Below are 24,083 nucleotides of genomic sequence, written 5' to 3' on the forward strand. Positions count from 1 at the left end.
CAGATCAACCCAAACACTGTCTGTGTGTCTCGTAGCTCTCACTGCTGCCCGGCAAGGCCGCATCGCTCTGCATCATATCCACGTCTGATTTATACCGGCGCTGAGGTGTTAGCACGCTTGTAAATTCTCCCCATGATTGGGAAATGCTGAACAAATGAGACACACGTGCATGCTTAATAAACTGAACAGCTGATGTAACCTGACGGTGAGCAACATCTGCTGGCCTGAGGAGGCCTCACAGGTGCTGGCGACCACGTGGCGTCTGCGTGGATGTGTTCTGTGACATATCGATCATCAGGGATCCATGATATCGAGATGTGTTGTTAAATCTGAATGCACGATGCTTACCGCAGGGGGTAATGTTTCACTTCTCTCTGCTTAAAGAGTGAAATTTTGTGCAGCTGGGCTGCTGCAGAGAACAGGAACCTTCACAAAAATGTGAAACTTCAAGATGGTGACACTTCCATAAACAGAGGTCCCTGTGAATAATTTGTTTTGGGTTCGAACCCTGAGTGTTTTCACTGTGCTTACCATATAGGGTGTAGACTCTCTGCAGGGCAGCGGAGCATGGCTGGAGCTGCAGAGCGGGGACAGCACTGTTTACACCAGAGCAATCAGGCCGGCAGGACTTTCAGAAGAGTCAGTGGGCTTCTTTTCATAAATTAGCATGCCTGCTGCCTCTCTAGTCCTGACAGCTCCCAGAGTAAGAGAAGCAGATTTCTCAGTGTGAAAGGTGCTGTGTGTGGAGGCTTCGTCAGGAGAGCTGTTTATGTAATCCAACCATTGCTGTCTGCAGGACATTATTGATCTTCAGGGGAACTTAAGAGCAAGTCAAGTCCGGCTGTCAGGCTGCATAAACTGATATATTTGTAATGAGCAGCTCTTCAAATTGCATGACTTGCTTCAAAACACCAGAAATCTTGGGACCGATCCTGGAGGACAAATTTCAACAGGCGGGATAAAAAAAATGAACTGTGTTTGGTCAGAGAGGGAGAGCTTATGAGGAGGAGAGAAGAAGAGCCGAAGCAAAGCCAGGTCTGACCTAACCATGACTGGGCTGCATGGAGGAGTCTGTTATTAAGATTGAGAGAAGAAATGAAACTCCTCAGGGAGACTTTATGGTAACGTGTCTGTGGAATTTAGCTCCGCTCAGCCAACATCGAGGGCCCTTTAAGGGATACCTTTGACGAATGTACCTGATATTTTTCTTTGCTAGGCACGCGACCAATATCAGAAAAACTATTCCACATTTGTCCTTGAGCTACCCTAAAAACAGACGTCAGCTTCCCCTCTGACGCTGATTGGCTCCTCTCGCTGCAGGTTTATTATGCTGCAATCTACTACTACTGCCTTAATGCCAAATATGAGCAATGCAAGAGACTGACAAGCAAGTCAAAACCAGCAGCACCAAAGCTGTGTGTCTTAAACAAGTCATCGTGCTCTGTTGACCAAATTTAAAGCTGTGTTATTTTTCTGAAAGGTAACAGTATTGTAGATTTGCACAAATAATGATCATTAATGATGATTAATAATGAGTGTGAGCGTTCGAAAAGCCTCAGGCAGCTGATCTGCATGTTTGTTACCACAGTCTTTACATCTAAATCTGGTCATCCAGCATGTTGGCTGCTGTTGGATTGATTCAATGTATATCCACTGCTCAGAAAATGGAAAGTTAGATCACTGCACACTTCTTTAGAACTATGTTTTTATGATTACGGTTCAATCTTTGGGTAAGGGAAGAATATCGAGCCATCAAGTCAAAAGTCCAAGTGATGTCACGAGTTACTGGCGTTAAAGCCAAAGCTGAGTTACTCAGAGTCCAAACTCAAGTCCCAAAAAACACTCAAGCCTAGAAGTTTGATTTTTATTTGTGCAGGTTTTAAATGATCCGTCTCAGAGATTTCAGCCTCCAGCTCAGTACAATGGAGATGAATGTTGATTTATTTTTATATCCTTATTTATTGTCTTTTGTATGTTTCTCTTTTGTTCTTTGCTGTCTGTAACAATTTCATTTCCCCAGTGTGGAATTATTAGTTTTATCTTATTGTATTTTATCTTAATATATCAAATTTTTTATTTTTTTTTTTAATTAACAGCTGTATATTTTCCAGAATCGACGTCCCCAATAATCCACACACCTTCGTACCTGCTCGGTCAGTTGGGATCGTAAGTAAGAACACGTGTCGTTGTGCTGAGTGAAGCAGCCCTTTAACTGGTGTGGATTACAGATGTTTGAGCTCAGCTAGCAGCTAACACACTGACGTCTTCTCAAGGGCAAACTATCTGTCAGGCATCACATTTAGACATTCCTCTTGTAAAATAATGATAGAAATGATGATTAAAGTCAATCATTTGTATTCAGGTGTTCTGTCTGGAACCTCGTGCTCGGTGTTGAAGTGTGTGTTTAAGCCTTGTTGTCATTATAACAGCATGCGTGATAACACACACACACGCACACACACACACACACACACACATGCAGGTCTCAGCCTCGGGGCTGCCTCAGGCTTTGAGGGCCACTTTGTGAAATTTGATTTAGTGCCTCCCACCTGACCCACGCTGAGGCTGTTAGTCTGTCATGTCAGCCACCAACCAGACAGTGAACAGTTTAATCAGTCAGTGATCTGATGATCGCGGTGATTCTGGCTCTTTGAATCTCGTTTCTTCAGGATGTGCTTATACTCAGAGAACATCCCTCAGTCCCTCAGGCTCAACACTTCTCTCCTCTGGAGGTTCTGGTCTTCTTCTCTGTGTCAGTTTCAGCTGCAGGTTTTTGCAGAGCAGCGCACAGCAGCTTTCATTTCATGCCATATTTTACGATTTTCTTTAACTACACCTCTCCTCCATTCACCTTTCAGCTGCCCCGGGCTGCGAGTGTAATTTCTGCACACATCTGTGCACATCTGTTTTCTGGATGACAGCTTTCACCGATCAGCTGGGGCTTCCACTGGACCAATCACAGGGAAGGTCTGTATTTTCTCTGATTATTAGTCGAGGGCAGACATCTGGTTGTATTTAGGAGCGGGTACTTGGACCCGGCTTATTTGGTTTGGTTGCAGTGCAGATCTGAACTCTGGAGGCCTGGCGAGGCGGTCCTCTGCGCAGGATTCTGGATGGAAAAACAAATCTTAACGAAGTCTGGCCTTCCCTCCTGCAACTTGTGCTATGTGACACTTGTGGGCCCTGACAGCAAATAGAGCTGTTTTCATCAGGAAACTTCAGCAGGACTCAGACTGTGTGCGGTTCAGACGCTCACTGAACGGCTGTCCTCTGTGTCAAAGGTTATGTTTGTGTTTTTAACAGAATATATCAACTTTATGTTGATGGACAGAAGCTTCCAAACCATAGATGGTGCTACTGCACGTCCCAGTTCAGACCAGTCTGGATCTGGTTTAAATGGTGAAATCTGATGGATTGAACAACCCAAAACATCCCAAAGCTTATTGTGAAGGCAACTTGACTGAAAAAGGTATTAAGATTTGCCACTTTTCAGCAGCAAACCCCAAAGTACAATCCTCTAACAGTCTTTTCAGATACCTTCTTATCAGTCACTGGATTGAACCAAACAATAATCTTCCAAATATTCTGGCCTCACCAATAAGTGATCCAGTTACGAAAAAGCTTTCATAGAACATGTGAATGAAATTTTTATTATTGTGTCGTACATACAAGTACAAGACACTATAACTTCATATAAACCAGAGCCAGAGCGCTGCGTATACATTTTCATAAATCAGCGTGCATAGAGAGTAAAGTCTAAACAAACAGTCAGTCCTGCCTCATTTTCCAGGCTTTGGAGGCAAAGTGAGCAAACTTCAGCACATGGAAATGAAGCAACGTTCCAGTTTTTGCTCATCTCACCAGAATATTTCAGGCTGTTTTGAGCCATTTCATGGAAAATTAGCTCTCTTAAATCATCATAATTGGTTCAGTCCAGAAGAAAATGGGACTCTCTTTCCACTTCACACGTGTCACTCACACATTCTGCTTTCCTCTCGAATATCTTTGAATTTACCAGCCTGGATGACCAGAGGAAGGAAACCGGCTCCCTGTAAACCAGACAAACACCTTTGACCTTTGGATAAACAAGATTTAACATTTGATACATGCAAACTTTTGTCTTTAATTTGTTGTGTGAGGAGCCTGAACGCCACACAGCAGCAGGTGGAGGCGGCGTGGGTTGGAAATTCATTTTCGTTTTCAAGATGGCGCCGCAAGAATGCTTTTCTTTGTTTTAGTGTGTTTTTGTGCTTTTTTATGTTGTATGTATGTATAGTTGCTTTTATTTTATATTCCATTTTCTCTTTTTGTTCCTTCTTTATTCTTTATTCTTGGTGTTGTTGCTGTCTGAAATGTCATTTCCCTTTTTTCTTATCTTAAATTCTTCTTTTAATGTTTTTCTGTTTGTTTCAATTGTTTTCCATTTGCTGCTTCACTGTTGGTGTTTTTTCCTCTTTTTTAAGACTTTAAGAGTAAAACATTTGTTATCAGTTAAGTATAAAACAATTGAATGCAAGATATTTTCTGGTATTTGTACACAAAGACATTGTGTGGTTTATGAATGCATTTCTCTATTTCTCTGAAAGTCTGACTGCTTTGATAGAAATAAACACTGACGTTCACATATTTTTGATGAAGATGAAATGTGCTTTTAAACTCAAAAACTTTTTGTCGGTCAATTCAAGATGCCGGTCGACAAACTAAGATGCACAGCAGAAGGATTTTGGAGCAGCAAACACTCAAACAGGCACCGTCTGCAGCCTGGATGTCATCTGTGGAGCAGATGATGTGTTTGTGTTGGCACAAATCCAAATGAGCACTGCACAAGTTCCTTCTACGAAAAATAAACAGCGTCCTTCTCTGTATGAGTTTTAGAGTAATAACAGTCACTCAGAATCGTTAAACAATCAAAGTCCTCTAAAAAAGCCATGAACAAACCGATCGGCTCAGCTCCACAGGCAGCTCCTGGATCGATGCACGGGGCAAACAGCCGAGCATCAACGCAACCGATAACTCACGAGTCTGGATTCTAACGTGTTTATCTGTCATATATGTTAAAAACCGCCTCCCAGGGCGGTTTGAAACACTTCAGGGTTGAGGCCACAAGCTGGTCAAGAATAAATGAATGATGTGTCTGCACGAGCCACGTGCGCTGCTATGCTCCTCCTAAAAAGTTACGACTCCAACCACACCAGCGGAAACATAAACTCCCAACCACCTCCGATGAAAAAGTTATTTTCACAGGAAACTGTCGGGTCGATGCAATCAGCCTTCTGCTGTGCGAGGACGATGTGGTCAGGTGTGAATGTCATGTGGACACAGTGGATCTGGATGAACAGAGCAGTAAATAATGCTTTGAAGAAGAGGCAAACGGGGAGTTTTTCAATAAATCACTGGAGGTTTTATCCTTGACTTTCATTGCTGGTGCCTCCATTTGAAAAGCAAGCAGCTTTCTTAGATGAGACAGTTTGTCCAAACAGTAAATGCTGGCTCCTTTTTTCCAGTTTGTTTTTGTTTTTAGTTTGGATTTGTGGCTTGGGCAGCGAAGCAGTCAGTAAAAACTGAGTGTATGGAGGAATGAGTGTGTTTGCTGTGCGAGTGTGCGTGCACATGCACGGACACGCATCGTGCACATGTGCATGCAAACGGGCCAGAAGAAAAAGGGGTACGGAGAAAAAAACACGTTTACATTAATTGAGTGGGAGATGTTTGTGGTATGAAGCTAGTTATGATTGCACTTTTTCATTATGAGCAGTGTAATTTTAGGCTACAGAGGGCTTTTTTTCTGCTCTTCCAACTGGAAACACTCTAGTGTTTTCCAGCAATAAGAACGAGGGCCTCAAATGTCTAAAAAAATACACACATGCAGCACCCATGTGCCACAATCAAAACAGAGTTTGCAATTCAGCAAAATGAGGGCTGTTTTATGGATTCTGGCAGCAATGTGAAACGTAGCATAGTCATATTTTGGTGCAGCATAAGAACCAGCTGTGATGTGAGGCTAAAGTTAGCACGCCTCAGTCAGGGGCTAACGTTTCAGCATGGCTGAAAAAGAATCCCCCAGCAGGGAAGTCAAGCTAAGTGGACCAGATAAGCATTTTTATGCCTTAATATGTTCAACTTGAGGAATATCTCACCAGAGAGACGTGTAGCCGCACTGAGTCTGAATACTGCATCAGTGTTAGTGTGTGTGTGTCTGTGTCAATGATGGGACTCGTTTGGCTGAGAGGAAAACATTAAAGCTCCGCTTATAAGTGTTTTTTCATGTTGGCTGTGGTTGAAATGACTATTAGCAATGTTAAAGGTGTCGCTTTCAATGATAAACATACACAGAATTTATGGCTCCACCCCTTCAAGCTAGCTCATTTTTCAGTTAATAAGTAGCGGGTAAGGCGTGGGCGCTGGAGCATCCCTTCTTTTAGGCATACATATAGTTTATCATACGAATGTTTGGACTTTTAAAGTGATATTTTGCCTTTTTACTCCAATAAAAAGCAGCTAAAGAGCCAGATATGACTCTCAGGAGTTGGTGGAGACCAAAGCAGAGCTATAAGGAGAGTGAACATTGGACTTCATTCATCAGATACCTGAAAGGATGAATGTTGGTGTTGCTCCATGTCTGTAGAACGTGAAAACAAATAACTATTTGCTGCTGCAGTCATGTGTCATTGGTTCTTGCTGCTCCGAGGGAAAAAAAAAAAAAAAAAAAACATCCGGTTGTCTCTGCAGCAGCAGCTCAAACAATAATACCACTTTAATACCACTTGGAAACACTAGGGGGCGTTGAAAGTTGTCCGTTTCCACTGTAAATAGTCAAAAGCTCAGCTTCTCTGCTTCATCAGGACTGTGTGGGTGTGGTTTGGTCAGATTGTATTGACATTGGACTGGCAACATCAGCAAACAGCTCACAGCTGTGATCACATTTTCATTCAAATGCGGCCAAATTGTGATTGGTGCATGGAAGAAAGTGTCATCGCGTTTTTCCAGCTGAGCCGCCCACTTCAAACCAGCGAGGAGACCAGTGGACGGCACAAATCCAGAAACCTCTGTGGAGAAACGTGTGCTCGTGTATGAGCCCGCTATTCTGGGAGGAAATACATTTTCAGGGTTCTTTTTTTTGTACCTTTGACTTTTAATTTATCAGATATTTTCTGATGCAGTCGTTCATCTTCTGTATTGATCACTCAACCATGAGAGTCTCACGTCCATCCCAGCTGTGGCAGTGCTTCCACTCTGAGTCATCAAACATTGTCTGTGAGACTTCAACCTCCTGAACCAAGAAGGCCTGAAAAGCTCCTCCCACTTGGCGTCTCTATAAAGTGCTAATATGTGAGATGCTGTGCGCTAAATTACATTACAGCACCACAAGGACTTTCCCGTTTGTTCGAGCCATTGGAAAATTAGTTTGACCATTTTTATGTATGAACCAATAGGATTTGGGACATTTAGCCCTCTGTGCAGGCTGACAGGCTGCAACAGCAAATCCTTTTTTCATTGCTTAACATAAACACTATGGAAGACACATACCTATTAAACTAATCATCAACTATTTTGATTATTGATGAATCAGTTTGAGTCATTATCTTTGTGTTGTGGACAAAAAAAGAAACAGATCGATGTTTTTCACCATTTTCTGACATTTTATAGACTAAACAACTGATCGATTAATGGAGAAAATGAAGGACTGATTAATCGATATTGAAAATACTCGTTAGTTGCAGCCCTGGTACAAACATATTTTCATGAATGCCATCAGAGTTTTGCCTCTGATATGAAGCGTGTCTATCAGTTCTTTGAAGGTTTCATGTTTTCACATCTTTTTTGGGAGATTCTGTGAGGTAACCTCAGTCAGTCTGTCTCTCTGGCTCCAGCTCATGGCAGGACGTGCTGTTGTTGTTCCAGCCACATTACAGTGATGTGCTATGGGACAGGAAGAGGTGCTGTGAGGGTAGGTACACTCAGCCTGTTAATCTGCTCTCATCCTCCTCTGATGTTGTCAAGAGTTCCAAAACATCTCACTTAACTCGAGTAATGGTGTTTAGGAGGAAAGGTCTGGTCTGAATTAGTCCAGGCTCTCCAGCGTCAGTGTTTGGAGTCCCGTCAGCCAGATAAAAACAAAAAGCCTCTTTTAATTCAACCCTGTATTTGTCACGGACTATTGTCTGGGGCACATGCAATCAGTGACTAAATGGATTAGCTGCAGAATACAAAAGACAAACAACAAATTTGTGCTCCAGGTACCTGAAGGGGAAAGCTGGAAGTGGAAATAATTCCATGACAATCAACATTCTGGCTTGATGAGGTGCATGAACGTTTGTTTAAGGCTTCACTAAATTAGTCATCTGTTGGACGAGAGCGCCGCAGCATGAGGATGCCTCCGCGAAGGAAGTCTGGGAAAGGAGATGCAGAAGGTCTGCGGACCAGTCAACCTTAACCTGAGCTGGCATCACGAGAGGCCGCTTCGCCGTCCGCCCTTGGCCTCCCTTCTTCACAGAGCCTTTCAAATCCACTCCAAGGCACGCCGCTCGCAGCCGTCTCCAAGGAGCTCTAATCAAAAGCAAAGACGGAGCGAATCCCAGCGGGGAGGAGGGAGAGGTGAGGACCCACGCATTGCACTCGTTGCAGTGGTCGCCCCCCCCTCTGAAAACCTCCAGCCACATGGTCTGTATCAAAGTTATGAGCTCACCAGAGACGAGCCATGACTTCACCGCCACAGAGCCAAGCCTAGCACATCATTATTACAGCTCATTGTTCTGAGCCCCACACTGGACCCTCACCCACACCATCCACCGACAACAGCCTCGTAAATTATTATGAAAATTTATTGAACATAATGGGTATACAAATATCATGCGTATGTACAGCATATAAAAAGGTTCAAACACCAAGAGAAACAAGAGGGGCTGATCAAAGTTTACAACGATCAGAAAAAGGCGTCGTGGGGAAGCCAGAAGTCTTCATTGTTGGCCGGACCGGAAAAGAAAACTGCAATAAAACCGCGCAGGAGCCCCGAATCATCCAACCGCGGTGTGATCGATAAGCTCGAGTTCAAACACAGAAAACACTCACACTCATACCGACACACACAAATACACATTCATATAAAAACATGAGGTAGTCACATGGTTAAAAAATACAATCAATGACAGGATATATGGATTTGTGCTCTGATTACAGCTGTTTTCCACCACAACGCTCCTTCTGTCTGACACAGCATCATTATTTCAAACACACTATCTCTGCGCACTTATCCACGCTCACGGTCATGTGGGGGAAGTGGTGGAGCTTTTCCCAGCATGCTCTGGGGTGGGAGGCAGGGAAGGAATGTCGTGAACTGCATCGTTAGTACGAGTGAAAAAATATTCCCAAATTATCCCAAATGAGAAGATTAAATCCAGATCGTAAGGGGCCGGGGAGATGATTGCACACGGGAGACGGCGGACTCGCCACAGCCGATAAGAGAAACCTCAAAGCTACAGGAATGTCAGGAAGCCTGAATCCCACAACCACCGCTGATTATAGGCCGCATTTGCACTGCACGCTCGTCCACTCGGCCTGCTCTGCAGTGGGAAACGGGGCTGTCGTTCGCAGTAATGCTGCTGGATCACAGCACCAGCGGACTACACATCACTGCTGCTCACTTCCTGTATGACTGAGCTCCACCAAACGGAGGTTTCAGCTGGATTTTGGCACGAAAACACCTGGAAACAGGCCCGATAAAACAAACAAGTTCTAATGTTGCGCTGAATCCAAGTGGTTCTAATACAACTCAATAAAGAATATTCCTCATGTGTTATTGAAAACAGTCGCGTTTCCAGAACACAGTTGGATTTTCTACACATTCCGTTCTGACCGAGTACACACACGCTTATTACACATCCCACTGTCACTCCGGTTCGACTGCCGCCATCAGTGGTTTCAGCTCTTCATAATTTGAAGGGATAAACATGGTTGTTGTGACAACAGAAGGACCTAAACATGCTCTCGATCTGGGTTTTGTAAGGTGACGACACAGTTTTGAGTTTGTGAGGAACCGACTCGACGTTACAAACAGTCTAATGTTCGAGGCTACAGCTTCAATGAAACTTTAAGAGGTTATAAAACATCTGATTTCTTTACTTCACGTGAAAACATGTCAGTTAACACATTATTTACACATCAGGAATCAATCTGCAACAACTTCAGAAAGTGGGCTAAAGTCTTAATTCCTCCTAAATACCAGATGACAAACTATGACAAACGTTACACGTACACATGATCATAATCTCATGACATGTTTTATGACACGTTCTCCAATAAACAACTGAAATCTAAAGGTTTCAGTTCACAAACATGCCAACAAATTTCTTTAATATCAATATCTGAATTTTTTAGAAAGGAGAAGTCTTAAAGTTTTCACTTTTCTCGATCAGTGAAACTGAATGTGACTCATAAGAAGCAAAGCTGAATCATTTCGGATTACAAATCGGAATATTTTCATTTTCACATACGTGTCATAAAACGTGCGACGAGGCTTTTATGAATAAATCCCCCACAAACATGTGTTATGTATGAGCACATCCACATTCATTTCACAGTACTTACACACATAAAGACAATAAATTTCTCTTGGTAAATATATTCCAAAATATAATCTATACACAAATATATATATATATATTTATATATATCTATACTCTGTTCCCTCTGTAGAAAGCTTTATACATGTTTACATGAGAAGAAAAGTCAAAAGCTTTGAGATAATATACATTCTGTTTCTCTTGCTATGGTTTACAGGGAGGGCCCACGCAGTCTGACAAAGGCACGAAGGATGAAGAAGGCACTTCAGCACACATTCATATTGTTCTGAGACGGTGGGGCAGCGGCGGCGTTGCAGTTTAAAGAAAACATGAAAATATACGTCCATCACAAAGAGCTTCAGCTGCAGCTTATTCAACAGGCTGTCAGTGCCAGGATGAAACAAAAAGACGTGGGATAGAAACAGGCCTTAAACTCTACATTTGGCTTTAGAGCCTGACAAACGAGCTCCTCCTCAGGGTGTCTGAAGACAGGACCACCAGCTGAATGTGAGAAGACGTACTGAGACGTGGGCTCAAACATCCACTCACAGTAAGTCACTTATCAAAGGAAAATACCAAACGATGTTTTAGTTCAGAAATGAGGATTTGCTGCTTTTCTCTGTTTTATATAATCTCTTTGGGTTTCGGTCAGATTTTACCGTTTTCTGACTTTTTAAACTGAATAATTAAATGATTAACGGTAAAAGTAATCAACCAATAAATCAATAAAGATCATAATAAAACTATTTCAGCTACAATAAACCATGATTTTTAATTCATGCTCTTTAATTCTACTCTAAGTTGAAGCTGTCATTGAACACTGTGATTCATCTTTAACACTTTTGAAATGAGAAATGGTTTAAACTCACGCTGGTAAATTCTGTCGAATCCAGATGAACAAAAAAAAACTTTCATACTCGACCTCGTAACATTTTAGAGTATTTACAATATTCACACAAATATACAGGTCTTAAAGAACAGTTTGGCATTTTGGAAAACCTGGTAGCGCTCTGATGTCTGTACGTGGAGCTGGAGCCAGAGGTGATTAGCCTAGCTTAGCATAAAAACTGGAAGCAGGGGTATAAAGCTAGCCTGGCTGTGAGCAGGTGGGTGTATTCACCTCCCACCTGTGTCTCCTCTGTTGAACCTGCACACAGACAGAAATGTAAATTACTACTCTGTTTCCCTCAGCTTCAAGTCTTCATGCTAAGCTAGGCTAATCACCTCCAGTATGAAGCTCGGTACTTAATGCACAGACATAAGCGCAAATAAATGAATTTGCCAAAACGTTGAACTATTCTGTTAAAAACATCTACAACCCCGATTTAAAAAGAGTTATGACACTGTGAAAAACGTAAATAAAAACAGAATGAAACCATTTCCTGACAAACTGTGTTGAACGAAGTGTTCCTGAGTCCATGTATTAATCTCCTTTATCCAATCATGTGTTCACAAAGAGGTGACTGTCACCTGTTACCAGTGAACCTGATTACCTGTGGAAAGTTCCAAACAGGTGTTCGTTGCTCCTGAACCAACATGTTGCTGCATCAGATTCAGATTATATTTACAAAAATCAATGAAGCCGATGACATTAAACTTGTTGTCTTTCAGCTGTTTTCAGGTGACTTTATGTCAAAGAGGTTTAGGAACTGTCTCATCCTGTTAAATTTATGTTTCACACAGCTTTTTGGGAATCAGGGTTGAGTAAAAGGAAGCCATAATGCCCCTGTGAAGTTCTGTAACATCAACGGATGTGAGACTGCAACGCGTTTCTGTAACTGCTGTATCGATCGCTGGTGAAGTATATTTTATCGACCTGTGTATGAATCCATTATGAGGGAAGAAGGAGTGAATTGAGGACATTATAAAATGTGGCTTTTTATCAGCACGTCTTTCACATTTGTCTTTCACATTTTTTGGCGTTTACTCTTCTGTATACATTCAATACCTACACTGTCTCTGAAAAGCCATTATCTCTGTCTGTGTGTCAAGATGACGACTCGGTTCATACTGCACTTTTGTCCACATGTTCATAGTGGTTGCTTTGCTCCTTGGCCACCTTCAGGCCTGCACGTGTTACAGTCCAGCCATCAACACCTCACTTATGATTCCTGACGTCACCGCAGCCTGACTGCTTTCCTTTCTGTCTGAGTCCACCTGCTTGTTACAAAGAGCCTAAATCACCATTTAAGGTCTGAGGAAAAGGCCGCGCTGGTGTCAGAAAAAAGCAGCAATTGGATTAGAAAGAAATGCCTGGTTTAAACTCACATTTGTTTCTTGTAGTTTTTTTGAAGTGGATATGAGGTGAGGCGGCCAAGCTGGTGCTCAGCACTATTACAGACCAGTAACACCAGGACGGTAGATCTGCCACGTGGCACCAAAGGAATTTACAAGGACCAAAGGTGTTGCTGTGTTTTTAAATCATACTTTTCCCCTTCCCATCCCGTCCCCCAAAACAATTCCTTTCATGGAAGGAGGTCAACAAACCGGCCCCTGTGAACCGCCGGGCCCTTCTGGTGCCACGGCAGGGCTTGGCGTCCCGCAGGGCGGCGTCCTGGGCTACGCCGTGCTGCTGCTGGAGCAGGGAGTGCTCTGCGTGCTGCCGATGCTGTGAGCCGCGCTGCTGTTCTCTGAGGCCGGCTGGGACTTCTGGATCTGCTGTGTGCCTGCGGGCTCACCTGGACCAGGTGGAGAGGAGGGAGGATTGATGTAAGTGACAAAAGGCAGAACATGATAACCATCGTTTGATTAAAGCTTCAAGTTGCTGGATTGGATTGTTCCTCTCTGCTGTTCCATCTCCTGCTATTTACTACGACTGCCACCACCTGACGTGAACCTTATGCTGAAGTTAAAATAAAATCCTTCATCTCTATGATTTGTGCAAATTCGTCTGCACGTCTCGTGCAGATTTACACGTTCTTACTTAAGTGAAAACAATCGAGCTTTCAGTACAAAGCGTTTGGCGAATGTGCAAAGTAAAGCAAGAAGGCTGGGCTTCATGTGCCATCATAACTTTTACCATCTTCAGGCATAATCTGCCACAGATTCACAGACCCACAAGCTTTCACCTCGGAGAGAAACAACCGCTCACATCCTATCTGAGACAATATTTTGAACAAGAAGAGAAGACCTCAGTTATCTGGATTCAATTAGCCTAGTTTAAGTAGATAAAGCAGAGCAAACACAAGACAGGGCCTTCTGACTGGAGCTCCAACCGCTGACTGGTTTATTGTTCTATGCCTAAATAAGCATTTCATTTCGTAGACTCTCGGGATCCGACGCTTCTAATGAAGGGGCGAATAAAAGTTTTTACATTTGTTTACAGAAAATGTCTCTGACAGACAATGAACAGCCATTGAAACAAAGCCAAGTCTGTGTTTAATTTGAGCTTTTGGCTCAATTATGACTGCAGTCTGTTCCGTGGTTGCTTCCTCGTTTTATTCCTCCCAGAAAAACAGAGAGGACACAATCAAATTTTCTCTTTTGAACAGTTTGGTTTGTATTTGTATTTGTACAGCGTATGCTGAAGGTAACGTGTGTGTATGAGTGCCTGCATATGTGGCAGGCATATGTGTCCACAGGCGAGCGTGCATCCCGCTCCCTCTTTGGGGCCCCTGAGTTCTGTTAATGTTTACCAGAGCAGAGCTGCCAGGGGTCTTTTCCTCAAAGGACCAAGAGCTCTACAAAACAAAGGGACTTGGAACTTCACCTCATCTGTCTGAGGAAATATAAGCTCCCAAGTCCAATATTATCTTTCTAGATAGGACAGATAAAGGCTGCTTTTATGTCACAGAATCAAACTGTGTGTGAAAACTCTGTAAGCAGTCGATGCAGCAGATGGCTGCCTGGACGAGGAAAAGCAGAGGCACAATCTCAGTATCTCTTGGCACGTTCAACACTCCAAACTTAAAACATCTTAAACAGCGTGTCAAAGGATACGATACAGAGAACTTATTTGAAGATATTTGGCCTTTTAGCTTGCTAACATTTGCTAATTAGCACTAAACTACAGCTCGGGCTGATAGGGATGGCATCAGTTTTGCAGGTATTTGGCCATAAATCAAAGCAGAAGACAAATTCCAGGTTTGAGCTGATGATGGAGTTGGATTAAGAGTGAAGTTATTGCAATCCATCCAAAGCTGTGCATGAATGTTTGTATGAAATGTCACGGCAATCCATCCAACAGAATTTCACTCAAAGCTACAAATGCAGACGTCATGGTGGCGCTCCATGAAAGGCAGAGGATCACTCAAGTCATTTTATTCATGCAAACTGGAAGATGGATACCTGTGAATAATGTTACGCCAATCAATCCAGCAGTCGGTGAGATATTTCAGTCTGAAGATGGAGGACCGACCAATCAAAACTGATCCTTCGTAGCTGCAACGTGGCTAAAAAAGGAACCTGGCGTGAGGTTTTCTCTCTGCAGATATCTTATCTCACTGTTGTGCCGCGTGATCAGCAGTATTTTCTAATCTTGCAGCAAATGTTTGGATTTCAGAGAATATAACGTGTGAAATCTCCCTGCGTGTGAGCCTGTTTTTACAATTGGTTTGAATTTTTCATCCGTGTGTTATTGCACAAATTGAGCAGAGGTGGGGAGCAGATCTGCTGGCAGCCGTGAGTGCAGCGCTGGCAGAATGCAGGCCTATTGTATGTGCCAAGACAATGAGCAAAATGTCAAATAATACAACGTGGGGGGCTTTTAAAGGATTTATACTTCTAATTGCCTTATAAGGAATCAAACTGTAATGGAGACCAAAAAAACAAACATAATGCCAGCGAGTATATCTTCAAAAAGGGATTCTTTCTCAAGAGCCGGCACATTGTCCTCAGACCCTGAGGGGATACACTCAAATCTGTTTTCATGTTTCTTCACTGTACACTAGTTTAAAATACTCTGAAGTGATATTTTTGGTGGTTGTTTTGGGGGATCTACATTCTTGGGGTTTACATGGAACTGCCAATATTGCCATGTAAGGTCATTTCAGCTGAGGGCTTAACACGCACAGCGAGGCCTATTTTAACAACATCAACTGGAACATGTCTCTATGAGTGCTTCCATAGCTCCTCGCCTGACACCTGTTTCTCTGTGCATGTTCACTTTTGACCTCTGACTGTGGAAAACCAGCTAGTTGCAGGTCACATGTCTCTCAGTCACTCCAGAAAAGCCATGAAGCTTAAAGAAAGTGGCTTCCTGAAGAAAAGCCAATACCAATGTTGTGATAAAGATAAGGGCACTAAAATCTGACAGCTGATCTTTTCTTCTACATGAAATCCTGTTCGGTAAACACTTGTGACTCAGCATGACTGGAACTTTAAACAGTGTGCAGCAGCTCTGACAAGTGTCCGCATCTTTGCTTTCACTGACTCGATCGTTTCGCGCCGTCCAACTGTGAGCTTCTTCCAAGCCGTAAACTTAGAGCAAACTTAAACACTCACATTGTTGTATTTTCTGAAAGCCCCGGCTTCTAAACTCAAACATCCTGGCCCCGTTTATGAAAGGCATCCACGGAGAACACATCAGCCACGGGGCAACAGGTCAACGGCATGGCGGATCACCATTCAAGCAGCCAGGCCAACTAGAACAGGGCAGCTCTATGCAATGGCGAGCCGAGAGGGCTGGAGGGAGCGCACTTCCTCCCAGGGGTCAGCCGGGGTCGGCAGGCCGGGGACGATGGGGAAGGTCTTGGCATCTAATGGACAGATTGTGTGTCTTTTCCTGTGAGTGCCGCTAAACCCAACAAGGGGAATTTCCAACTTGTCTCCAGCCATTGTACTGAGAATATTCGCTGACCACCCCGCAGCCCCAAAAACATTCAAAGGCAGGAAAGAGAAGAGCTCTTGCTGCTGACCAACAGGATATATTTACAGTAGAGGAGTCAATATGTTATTGTGAACTGGCCTCTGTCAGCAGCAGGATGTTTGGCAATCCCAGCGGCACATTTCTGGCACCGAGACACTCGGACATTCCTTTGCATCTTATCTTTTCATTAATGTAGAGAGGTGGGCCGGGGCCGTGGAGCAGCAGGTGAAGGACCTACCTGTGTGTGAGTAGATAAACCACAGGGCTCCGGTCAACAGAGCCCCGATCACAAAGGCTGCAAACGCGATTCCCACCACTGTCGGAGTGTCCAGCACGTACAGTGTCTCTGCGAAACAGCACAACGTTCAGACGTGTTGACAAAATGGAAATGATCAGCAGATTTTCATAATAACACAAGTTTCATTGGAGCTATGTTTTGGGGTATTTAATGGCAGCTGAAAGTGGAGGAATGACAGGAAATGAGGGTAAAGACAGATTGGGAATAGGTCAGACTTTTCACAACGAAAGCAAGTATGCATATTTCCCAAAATATTGAACAATTCCTTTAGGTGAGCAAGCTCTGCAACTAAATTTAGCCAATTAGCTTCTATTAGCTAAAGCAACAACAGTGCTAACCTCAACCTGCTTGAGGCTGCCGCTGTAAATAACAGACATTTTATTTAAGGTTAACATGGCAGCACGTCACTCGCCTGCTAACGAGCCACGCTGTGCCGTAAGCTTGGATTATTACCCAGCATCAAAGTTAATTCAGCACTGATGAGCTAGCTTGTGATTGGCTGACAGAGAAGACGGCAGGAACTGGGGTCAACTCTCTCATGAGAAGTGACTTTATGAAAAATGTGACCTTATATGATTATGTATTTTCATAATATGTATATATATATATACACACACACACAATACACACACAATATACACACACTCCATAAAATGTACATTCACAGACACAATTAGAAAGAGGAGGAGTGAGAAAATTATAAAAGCTTTGTAAAATAACTTACTCTCAGGAGGATCCTCAGGGATTTCAGGTGCTGTTGCTGTAAAAAAAGAAGTAATTTTAATGAATGTTAACTATCATATATACTGATGCACAGTATACATTATGAATTTTAATTATTCAGAAACATCCCAGGACACACTGTGAGCCGGCCTGTCAGCCACAGGCCAGAGGATCAGCAGATTGCTGATATTACTCTGTGCTGATAAGCGGTTCTCTGAGGAATGTGATACAGAAACCTGAAGCAGGAAAGCGCTGAAAAGAGCAGCTCTTCGTCCTAAAGGATGAACCTACTCACTTCCAGCAGTTCTGCTTACCCATTTATTTCCAGCCATCTGGAAGCCTTTCAAAAGTGAACTTAGCCGTAATGATGTCTTAACAAACAAAACAAAGGCGCTTGTGTACGGGCGAACTCAAGAGGCGAGCCTGGTACATGTCCAAGACTGCGGCACAATGGCTGCTATTCTTGGAAAGAACACCTTTGAGTTATCATCTCGCATAATGGATGATGACAGGTCATCAGAGAGGACTTTAATTTCAGAGGGGACGATGGCCAGAGGACGTCCTCTCTGCCACCCTTCACCCCTATCCCATCGCTCCCGCGTTATCGGCCCCATGTGACTTGTTATGCTAAGAATGCAGAGAGTGGCCGCGAATGCTCTCAGGCCTGCAGGCAGAAGAGAGAGGAAGAGCGCACTAAACGGCGGCCAGAAAGAGACAGTGGTGTGCACTGTTTTCCTGTAAACTTCACTGGAAGATTAGGTTTCTCATCTAACAACGGCCATCTTTATCAAGCTGAAAACTCAGTGTACCTTTTCACACGACGCCTTGATGTCTGCGGGGAGCTGCTCTCCGCCGGACGTCTGTCCGATCTGGACGTCTGTTCACTATTTTCACAGAGCTCATGCCTTGTGTTTGCAGCTTTCAGCTGTTAGCAGAGTTGGGACCGTTCTGATATCTCTGTGAACGTCATGTGTTTATGTAAGTTTGCTTGCTATGGAATGAGAGCGCACCCCTGTGTAATCACTTGTTTCTGTTCAACTCTGACCTCTCCTGCACAAACCGCTCATGGCCTCTGCAAGACTCTCGATGCTCCACAGTCCAAAGCTTGTTAGCAATAAACTTGGGTCCATACGGCCAATTAGGGCCACATACAGCTGATGACATGCAGAGGTTTTATGTAGTGCTTTCTCAGGATGAATCTACTCAATTGAGGAAGATTTATACTTCTTTAACAGCCACAATCTGCTGAGGCATGAACCCAAACTCACGTAGAAGCAGAGACGTCCTTTTATGCAGCTCTACAGTGACAGGTTTGGAGCCTTATGGTAATTTTAATGATAAAGTAAGCTGCATGACATCAGCAGCCGACGTGAAGGACAAGAGAACCTCGTTCAGCAGGATTTAAGGTGATGCATCATCACAGGTATCAGCAGTTTGAAGGGTCAACACATTCAGCCCGTCCAAGTTAAGATATACTACAATAATATTAGAAGCAGATAACATCTCATTCGTTATAATGTCAATAATACAAACTCTTATCGTAGGTTTTATATCTTCCTCTTTTACCTAAATGGAAGTAACACTACTTGTACTGGTGAGATGATATAACATCCACTGTCAGCCTCTCATATAAGTGATACTTTTTCAACTATTCCTGAATGTTACCAGATCCATAAAAAAGGGCGAAAATTTATTGATGTTGTGAAGCCGTAAATCTTCTTTTGATGGCAGAGTTTTGAGGCTGATATGTTTTTCCATGCACCAAGTTGGCTACAAGTGGCCCTCTTTGATTTGTAGATCAAGTTCAGCTCTTTGGGATGCTGTCCAGTGCACAACTGCGGCCCTTGAAAAGGCTGCTTGTTTTGTTTGCCATCCTAGCATAAGAGATGCCTTTGTGTTATAAAACACCGCCTTTGAAATTGAGGCCTTTTTTTCAGTGTTTATTGCGTATCTGTGTTTACCTAATCTGCTCCATGGAAAATAAACCCGCTGCTCTGGCACAGCGGCGTGGGCAGTGCATGCCGCTGCCTACTCTGACCCAGCTTAGCTTACTCACTCAGTACTGCAGATTTCAGAGTTCACTATATCTCCAGCAGCTTCTTTTACATTCATAGTGGAACTTCTGAGCCAAAAAGTGACCGCATCTATATCTCTCCACCCAGCACTGAGCCACAAAGTCCAATTAAAATGTACAGGAATGAATCCGCCCACTTCCATTCAGCACAGCTCACGCTAGAGCCCGACCTATTTTTCAGGCCAATACCTACAGCGATATTTGAGTTTAAAACATTTTGGTTCATTTTTTAAATTTAAAAACAAACTTTATGACATAACAGCGGCTTCTGCCTCCTGGTAGGGCAGGTGTTTAGCCCCAAAGTCGTTCTCATTACCAGCTGTGTATGGATGTGTTATAGTTAGGAGGCATATCAAGATACACCTGGTCTCTCTCATTTCAGAGATCCTGGAGCTGCCGCTGCTGTCAGTGCTTTCTGCTTTAAATTACTGCAAACGTTCAGAATCTTCGTCATTTCTCTACTGCAATTTCATGCCACTCGTCAGCTTCATATAAACTGATCCAGCATATCCACAATAAGCCTGAGTCAGCCAGTATCGGCCACGCTGAGGTATCAGTCGGGCTCTGGCTCAGGCGGATTAAATTAATGTGATTACACCTTAAACTCATGACTCAGTACGGTTGACTCGAACTGACAACGGCTCTTGTTGATGTCATTGCTCAGAGGGGATGCTGATTTGAAAAGCTCTGGCAGCCCACCAGAGATTGGGCACTCATGATATCACCCCGTCTCAGTTGAAGTCATAATTAGTAAAATGTGACGGTGGTTACCTCAGCGCCCGCCCCCCCCCCCCCCCCATCCCCGAGGCGAGTGACTCTACAGTTTAATGATGGAGGGGCCTTTAGGCTCAGACTGGACTCCCAAAGACTACAAGAAGACCACCACTCCCCTCAAACACACACACACACACACACACACTCTTTCTCTAGTGGAAAGGGGAGGCCACAGTGAAGGTCCTAAGTGAAAACAACTGGAGCTTGGTTCTGTATGACTCCTCTTTTTCCACCTCTCCCTCAGCATGAGCTGGTCCAGAGGAGCCGAACTGGGCCTCAGCGTGAGCACACTCCCCTTTTTTACTGCACTCAACCACATGCTAGTATGTACACACACCCCAAAACACACTCTTGTGTACAGACATTAATGTAAACAGGCACACGCACGCACACACGCATACACAGTCACACAATACGCACACACACCGCAGTTAATGAAGACCAGATGTGGGGGAGTGATGTGCAGTGTTTGTGGTTTGTGTAGTGCAGGACTGAGCTTTCTCTGGCTCCTTCGCCCTCGGACCGACTTCTCTCTTTACTCCAGCGTCCTTATCACACTTTATACTCAAAACAATGGAAATCAGAACTTAATTCATAAAGCGTGGCGCTGATAAAATGGAAACATGGCCGAGAGAGCCACATGCATCTTATTCACGGAGAGCTCATGGCATGGAAAAGTGTAAGTAGGTGTAAAATATGTTGTTTTTTCCTTTTCACTAACCTGGCATTTCTGCGCGACCGGATCCATCCACCGCAAACAGCGGCTTGGTCGCTACCTTCTTGTTCAGCATCATCACCATGACATTGTCCACAGAGAAAGAATCGCAGGGCTCACTGGGCTGTAAGCACTGTGTGGATAACATTTGAGAATGAAGAATGAATTAAACGCGAAGAAATCCTACAAAAAAAACAAACCTTCACTCTCTGAAAGGTGTTCATTCTCTGCAACTTTCTGCAGAAAAAAAAAGGTTTTGGAAAAGCAAAAATTCCCATTTCTCAAGCTCAAGTAAATGCATCCTGTCACACATGACCCGCAGTTTAAACTTTGAAATCAAACAAACGACAAACTCTTGAGTCTGACGCAGATCGTTATCAGAATGTATCAATTAGCTTCAGTGTCACACGTCAGCCTCGGCCGCTACGTTATCGCCGCTTTTTTCATCTGAGAAGGTCACAAAAGTGGAGGAAAGTGCTTGGAAGAGATCGTACGAGTTGGAGAGAAAACCCAGTAAGAGAAAAATGAAAATGATGTCTAAGATGGATTCTATTCCGCAGCTGGATACTTGGCAATCTTTACATCGATTCATGTTTCCTGCTAAGCTTTGGGTAAAGGCCTGATGCTGAATGGCTCAGGTCAGCCAGAGTGAAGATGGTGCACTACCACGCCGAGCGAAGCCGTCTCAAACAAACACTGCTAATGCTACACACGTCTGGAGAGGCTGAAAAAACCTTGATGGCTTCATTAAACATGCAGAGTGAAAGTAATTTGGAGGAGATTGCACTGCGTACCAAAGGCAGCCTTTGGTTGCTCTGAGGTCTCTTGGAGCACAGCGACATCTCACAGTGCAGGAAAAGCATCGATGTGTTGAACTTTGAGTTGAAGGTGAAGCTGAAACTTTTCTTCTCCGCCTGTGTGTGAGGATAGTACTTGACGGAGTCATCTTTGGGGCAGACCGTCTCGATGAGAGTGTAGCCTGAAGGCGAGGTGGGGTCGGAGTTGGTAGAAATGAAGCACGATAAGATGGTGAACCCCAGCTCCGGATCTGATGCGGTTGATGTGACCTGAAGCACATGACAGAGAAGAAAAACACATTTATTCTTTAAATATGTGGATCATTTGTCATGATCAGCCTCAAGCAAGCCTTTACACTTCAGTCCAGAGCGAAACAACCAGTGCAAGAAAAAGTCTTTAATGGAGGAAATCAATATTTTGGGAAATGCATACATTCATTATATTTGCTTTTTTTTTACTGAGAGTTAGATGATAGTGTGAGCCAGTCCTGAGAACAGGTGTTAGACGTACAGGAGTGAGCATAAATAAGGTGTTAGTATTCCTTTATGGATGAATAAAGTGCTGATCTAGCATGACAGAGAGGGAGGGTCTGCACACCTTCTAATACAAGACAAAAAAATGGCTGCCATATGGGCTGTCAGTAATAAATCTAAGAGCTGAGTGATCGACAGCATCAAGATGTTTAAGGTTAGAGACTGAAGCATGTCCATAAATAACATCGCCACAGTCCAACACAGAGAGAAAGGTCACTTCCACAACCCTTTTCCTCTGGTAAGATGGGAAGCAGCTTAAGTTGTCTATATGGGTTTTAAAAGGAAATCAAGAGTGCAGATCTGAGGACCACTGGCACTTTCTTTAGCTCTATAAAAATCCAAAATCTATACTTGTGTATTTCTCATCCTTGTGTTGGTTTTATGGCCACAACTTTAACGTTTAGTTAGCTCTCATTGAAAGCCCAAAAACCTTGAAGAACCCAGTGTGTGTTACCTGTCCAGCACCAAACAGACACAGTTAGAGACTAACTGGGGAACATAATGGAGTATTTAGCAGCTAAAGAGCCAGATGTTTCCCTCAAGAGCCGGTGGAGACCAAAACAGAGCTAAAAGGAGGCTAAATATTGGACTTATATTCATCAGGTGGACACATAATGACGTTGCTTTCTGTTCCATATATCTTTCCACTCACGAGCCAGTCTCTTGAGTTATTGTTCCCCTCTTTCCTTCTGTTGGATTGTCAGTGATGGTATCCTCATCGGAAAGGTCTTCCATGCACATACACAGAAAACTCTTTGTGACCATCTGGCTCTGCGTCCACACTGTCAGCGAAGCGTCTCCCGCTGATATCATCATAAATCATCTTTTCAAAGGACCTCAATGTGTGAGTCCTTGCCATCTATTACATGACCTCCATAATTACTGTTGCGAAACAGACAGACAGGATTTTGAGCCAGACAGACGGGATACACAGACATGTAGTGAGGAGATACAAAGTGGATACGAGGGGTGAAAGTGAGTGTTAGTATTTTAGCCCCAACTAGACAAAATACAAATTGACCTTGTGGATGCCACACTAAGAGATCAAAGCAGGAAGAGCTCACGTCCCAGACAGAGAGTAAACAGAGCGCAGCTTTCCTACTAAAGTCCTAATTTAGGACACAAGCTGCATGAGACAACACTGAAATAAGAGGTAACGCACTGCAAATACAAAGCATACCTCCACAAAGACTTGCTGGTTTTGTGAGACAGTGTGGAAGGGCAGATGTGAAGGGTCGGTGAGCGACGGCGTGCTGTACACCTCCATGTTAAACGTCATGTTTTTGAGCGGTTGCCTCCCGGGTGCTGGTACAATCCTGGGAAGTGTTTCTGAGGTCTCCTGGCTCTTTCGGTACGTGCAGTTGAACTAGGAGGAGAAATAAGACAAAGCCAACACAAACATCAGCAGGGATCTGACATCAGATTCCACTGCGAAACACCCTCACCCTACATGACTGCGTTTGACCACATTAAGATGGACCAGAAAATAGGGAAGGAATATAAGAAATACTGTATAAACAAGAACAATAAGTGGGAGACGAGGAATGGATGAGACAAAGGAAAATAAGTGAGTCGAGGGAAGAAGACGGAGAAACTTTAAAATGGAAAATGTCAGGTCAAGTTCATAAAACAGACATCATGGAAAGACAGAGATTGCAAGAGCCAGATGAGTCTTAACTAGCACCAAGGGACACTGGGAAATGGAGTTTCTTCCAAATCTGCATGATTTACATGGAGATCTAGATGATCAGTGGTCTTGACTTGCAGACGTTCACCCTGCAGTGGACTGCAGCTCTCGCAAAC

At 43.6% G+C, this 24,083-nt stretch overlaps 1 protein-coding gene across 1 annotated transcript in view; it reads right to left on the reverse strand.

Moving 5' to 3' along the window:
- Positions 1-8,840: 8,840 nt before the first annotated feature.
- tgfbr3 (transforming growth factor, beta receptor III) overlaps positions 8,841-24,083 on the reverse strand; it is a 64,869-nt gene continuing 49,626 nt past the window's right edge. The window contains exons 12-17 of the mRNA XM_076727035.1: positions 23,461-23,646; positions 21,744-22,016; positions 20,956-21,082; positions 17,388-17,423; positions 16,604-16,711; positions 8,841-13,237 (exon numbers count right to left, since the gene is read on the reverse strand). Of these exons, the coding sequence (XP_076583150.1) occupies positions 13,119-13,237; positions 16,604-16,711; positions 17,388-17,423; positions 20,956-21,082; positions 21,744-22,016; positions 23,461-23,646 (849 nt within the window). The 3' untranslated portion in view covers positions 8,841-13,118. The remainder of the gene's footprint in view (positions 13,238-16,603; positions 16,712-17,387; positions 17,424-20,955; positions 21,083-21,743; positions 22,017-23,460; positions 23,647-24,083) is intronic.

This window comes from Chaetodon auriga, chromosome 3 (genome assembly GCF_051107435.1).
Source record: "Chaetodon auriga isolate fChaAug3 chromosome 3, fChaAug3.hap1, whole genome shotgun sequence".
NCBI classification, from domain to species: Eukaryota; Metazoa; Chordata; class Actinopteri; order Chaetodontiformes; family Chaetodontidae; genus Chaetodon; species Chaetodon auriga.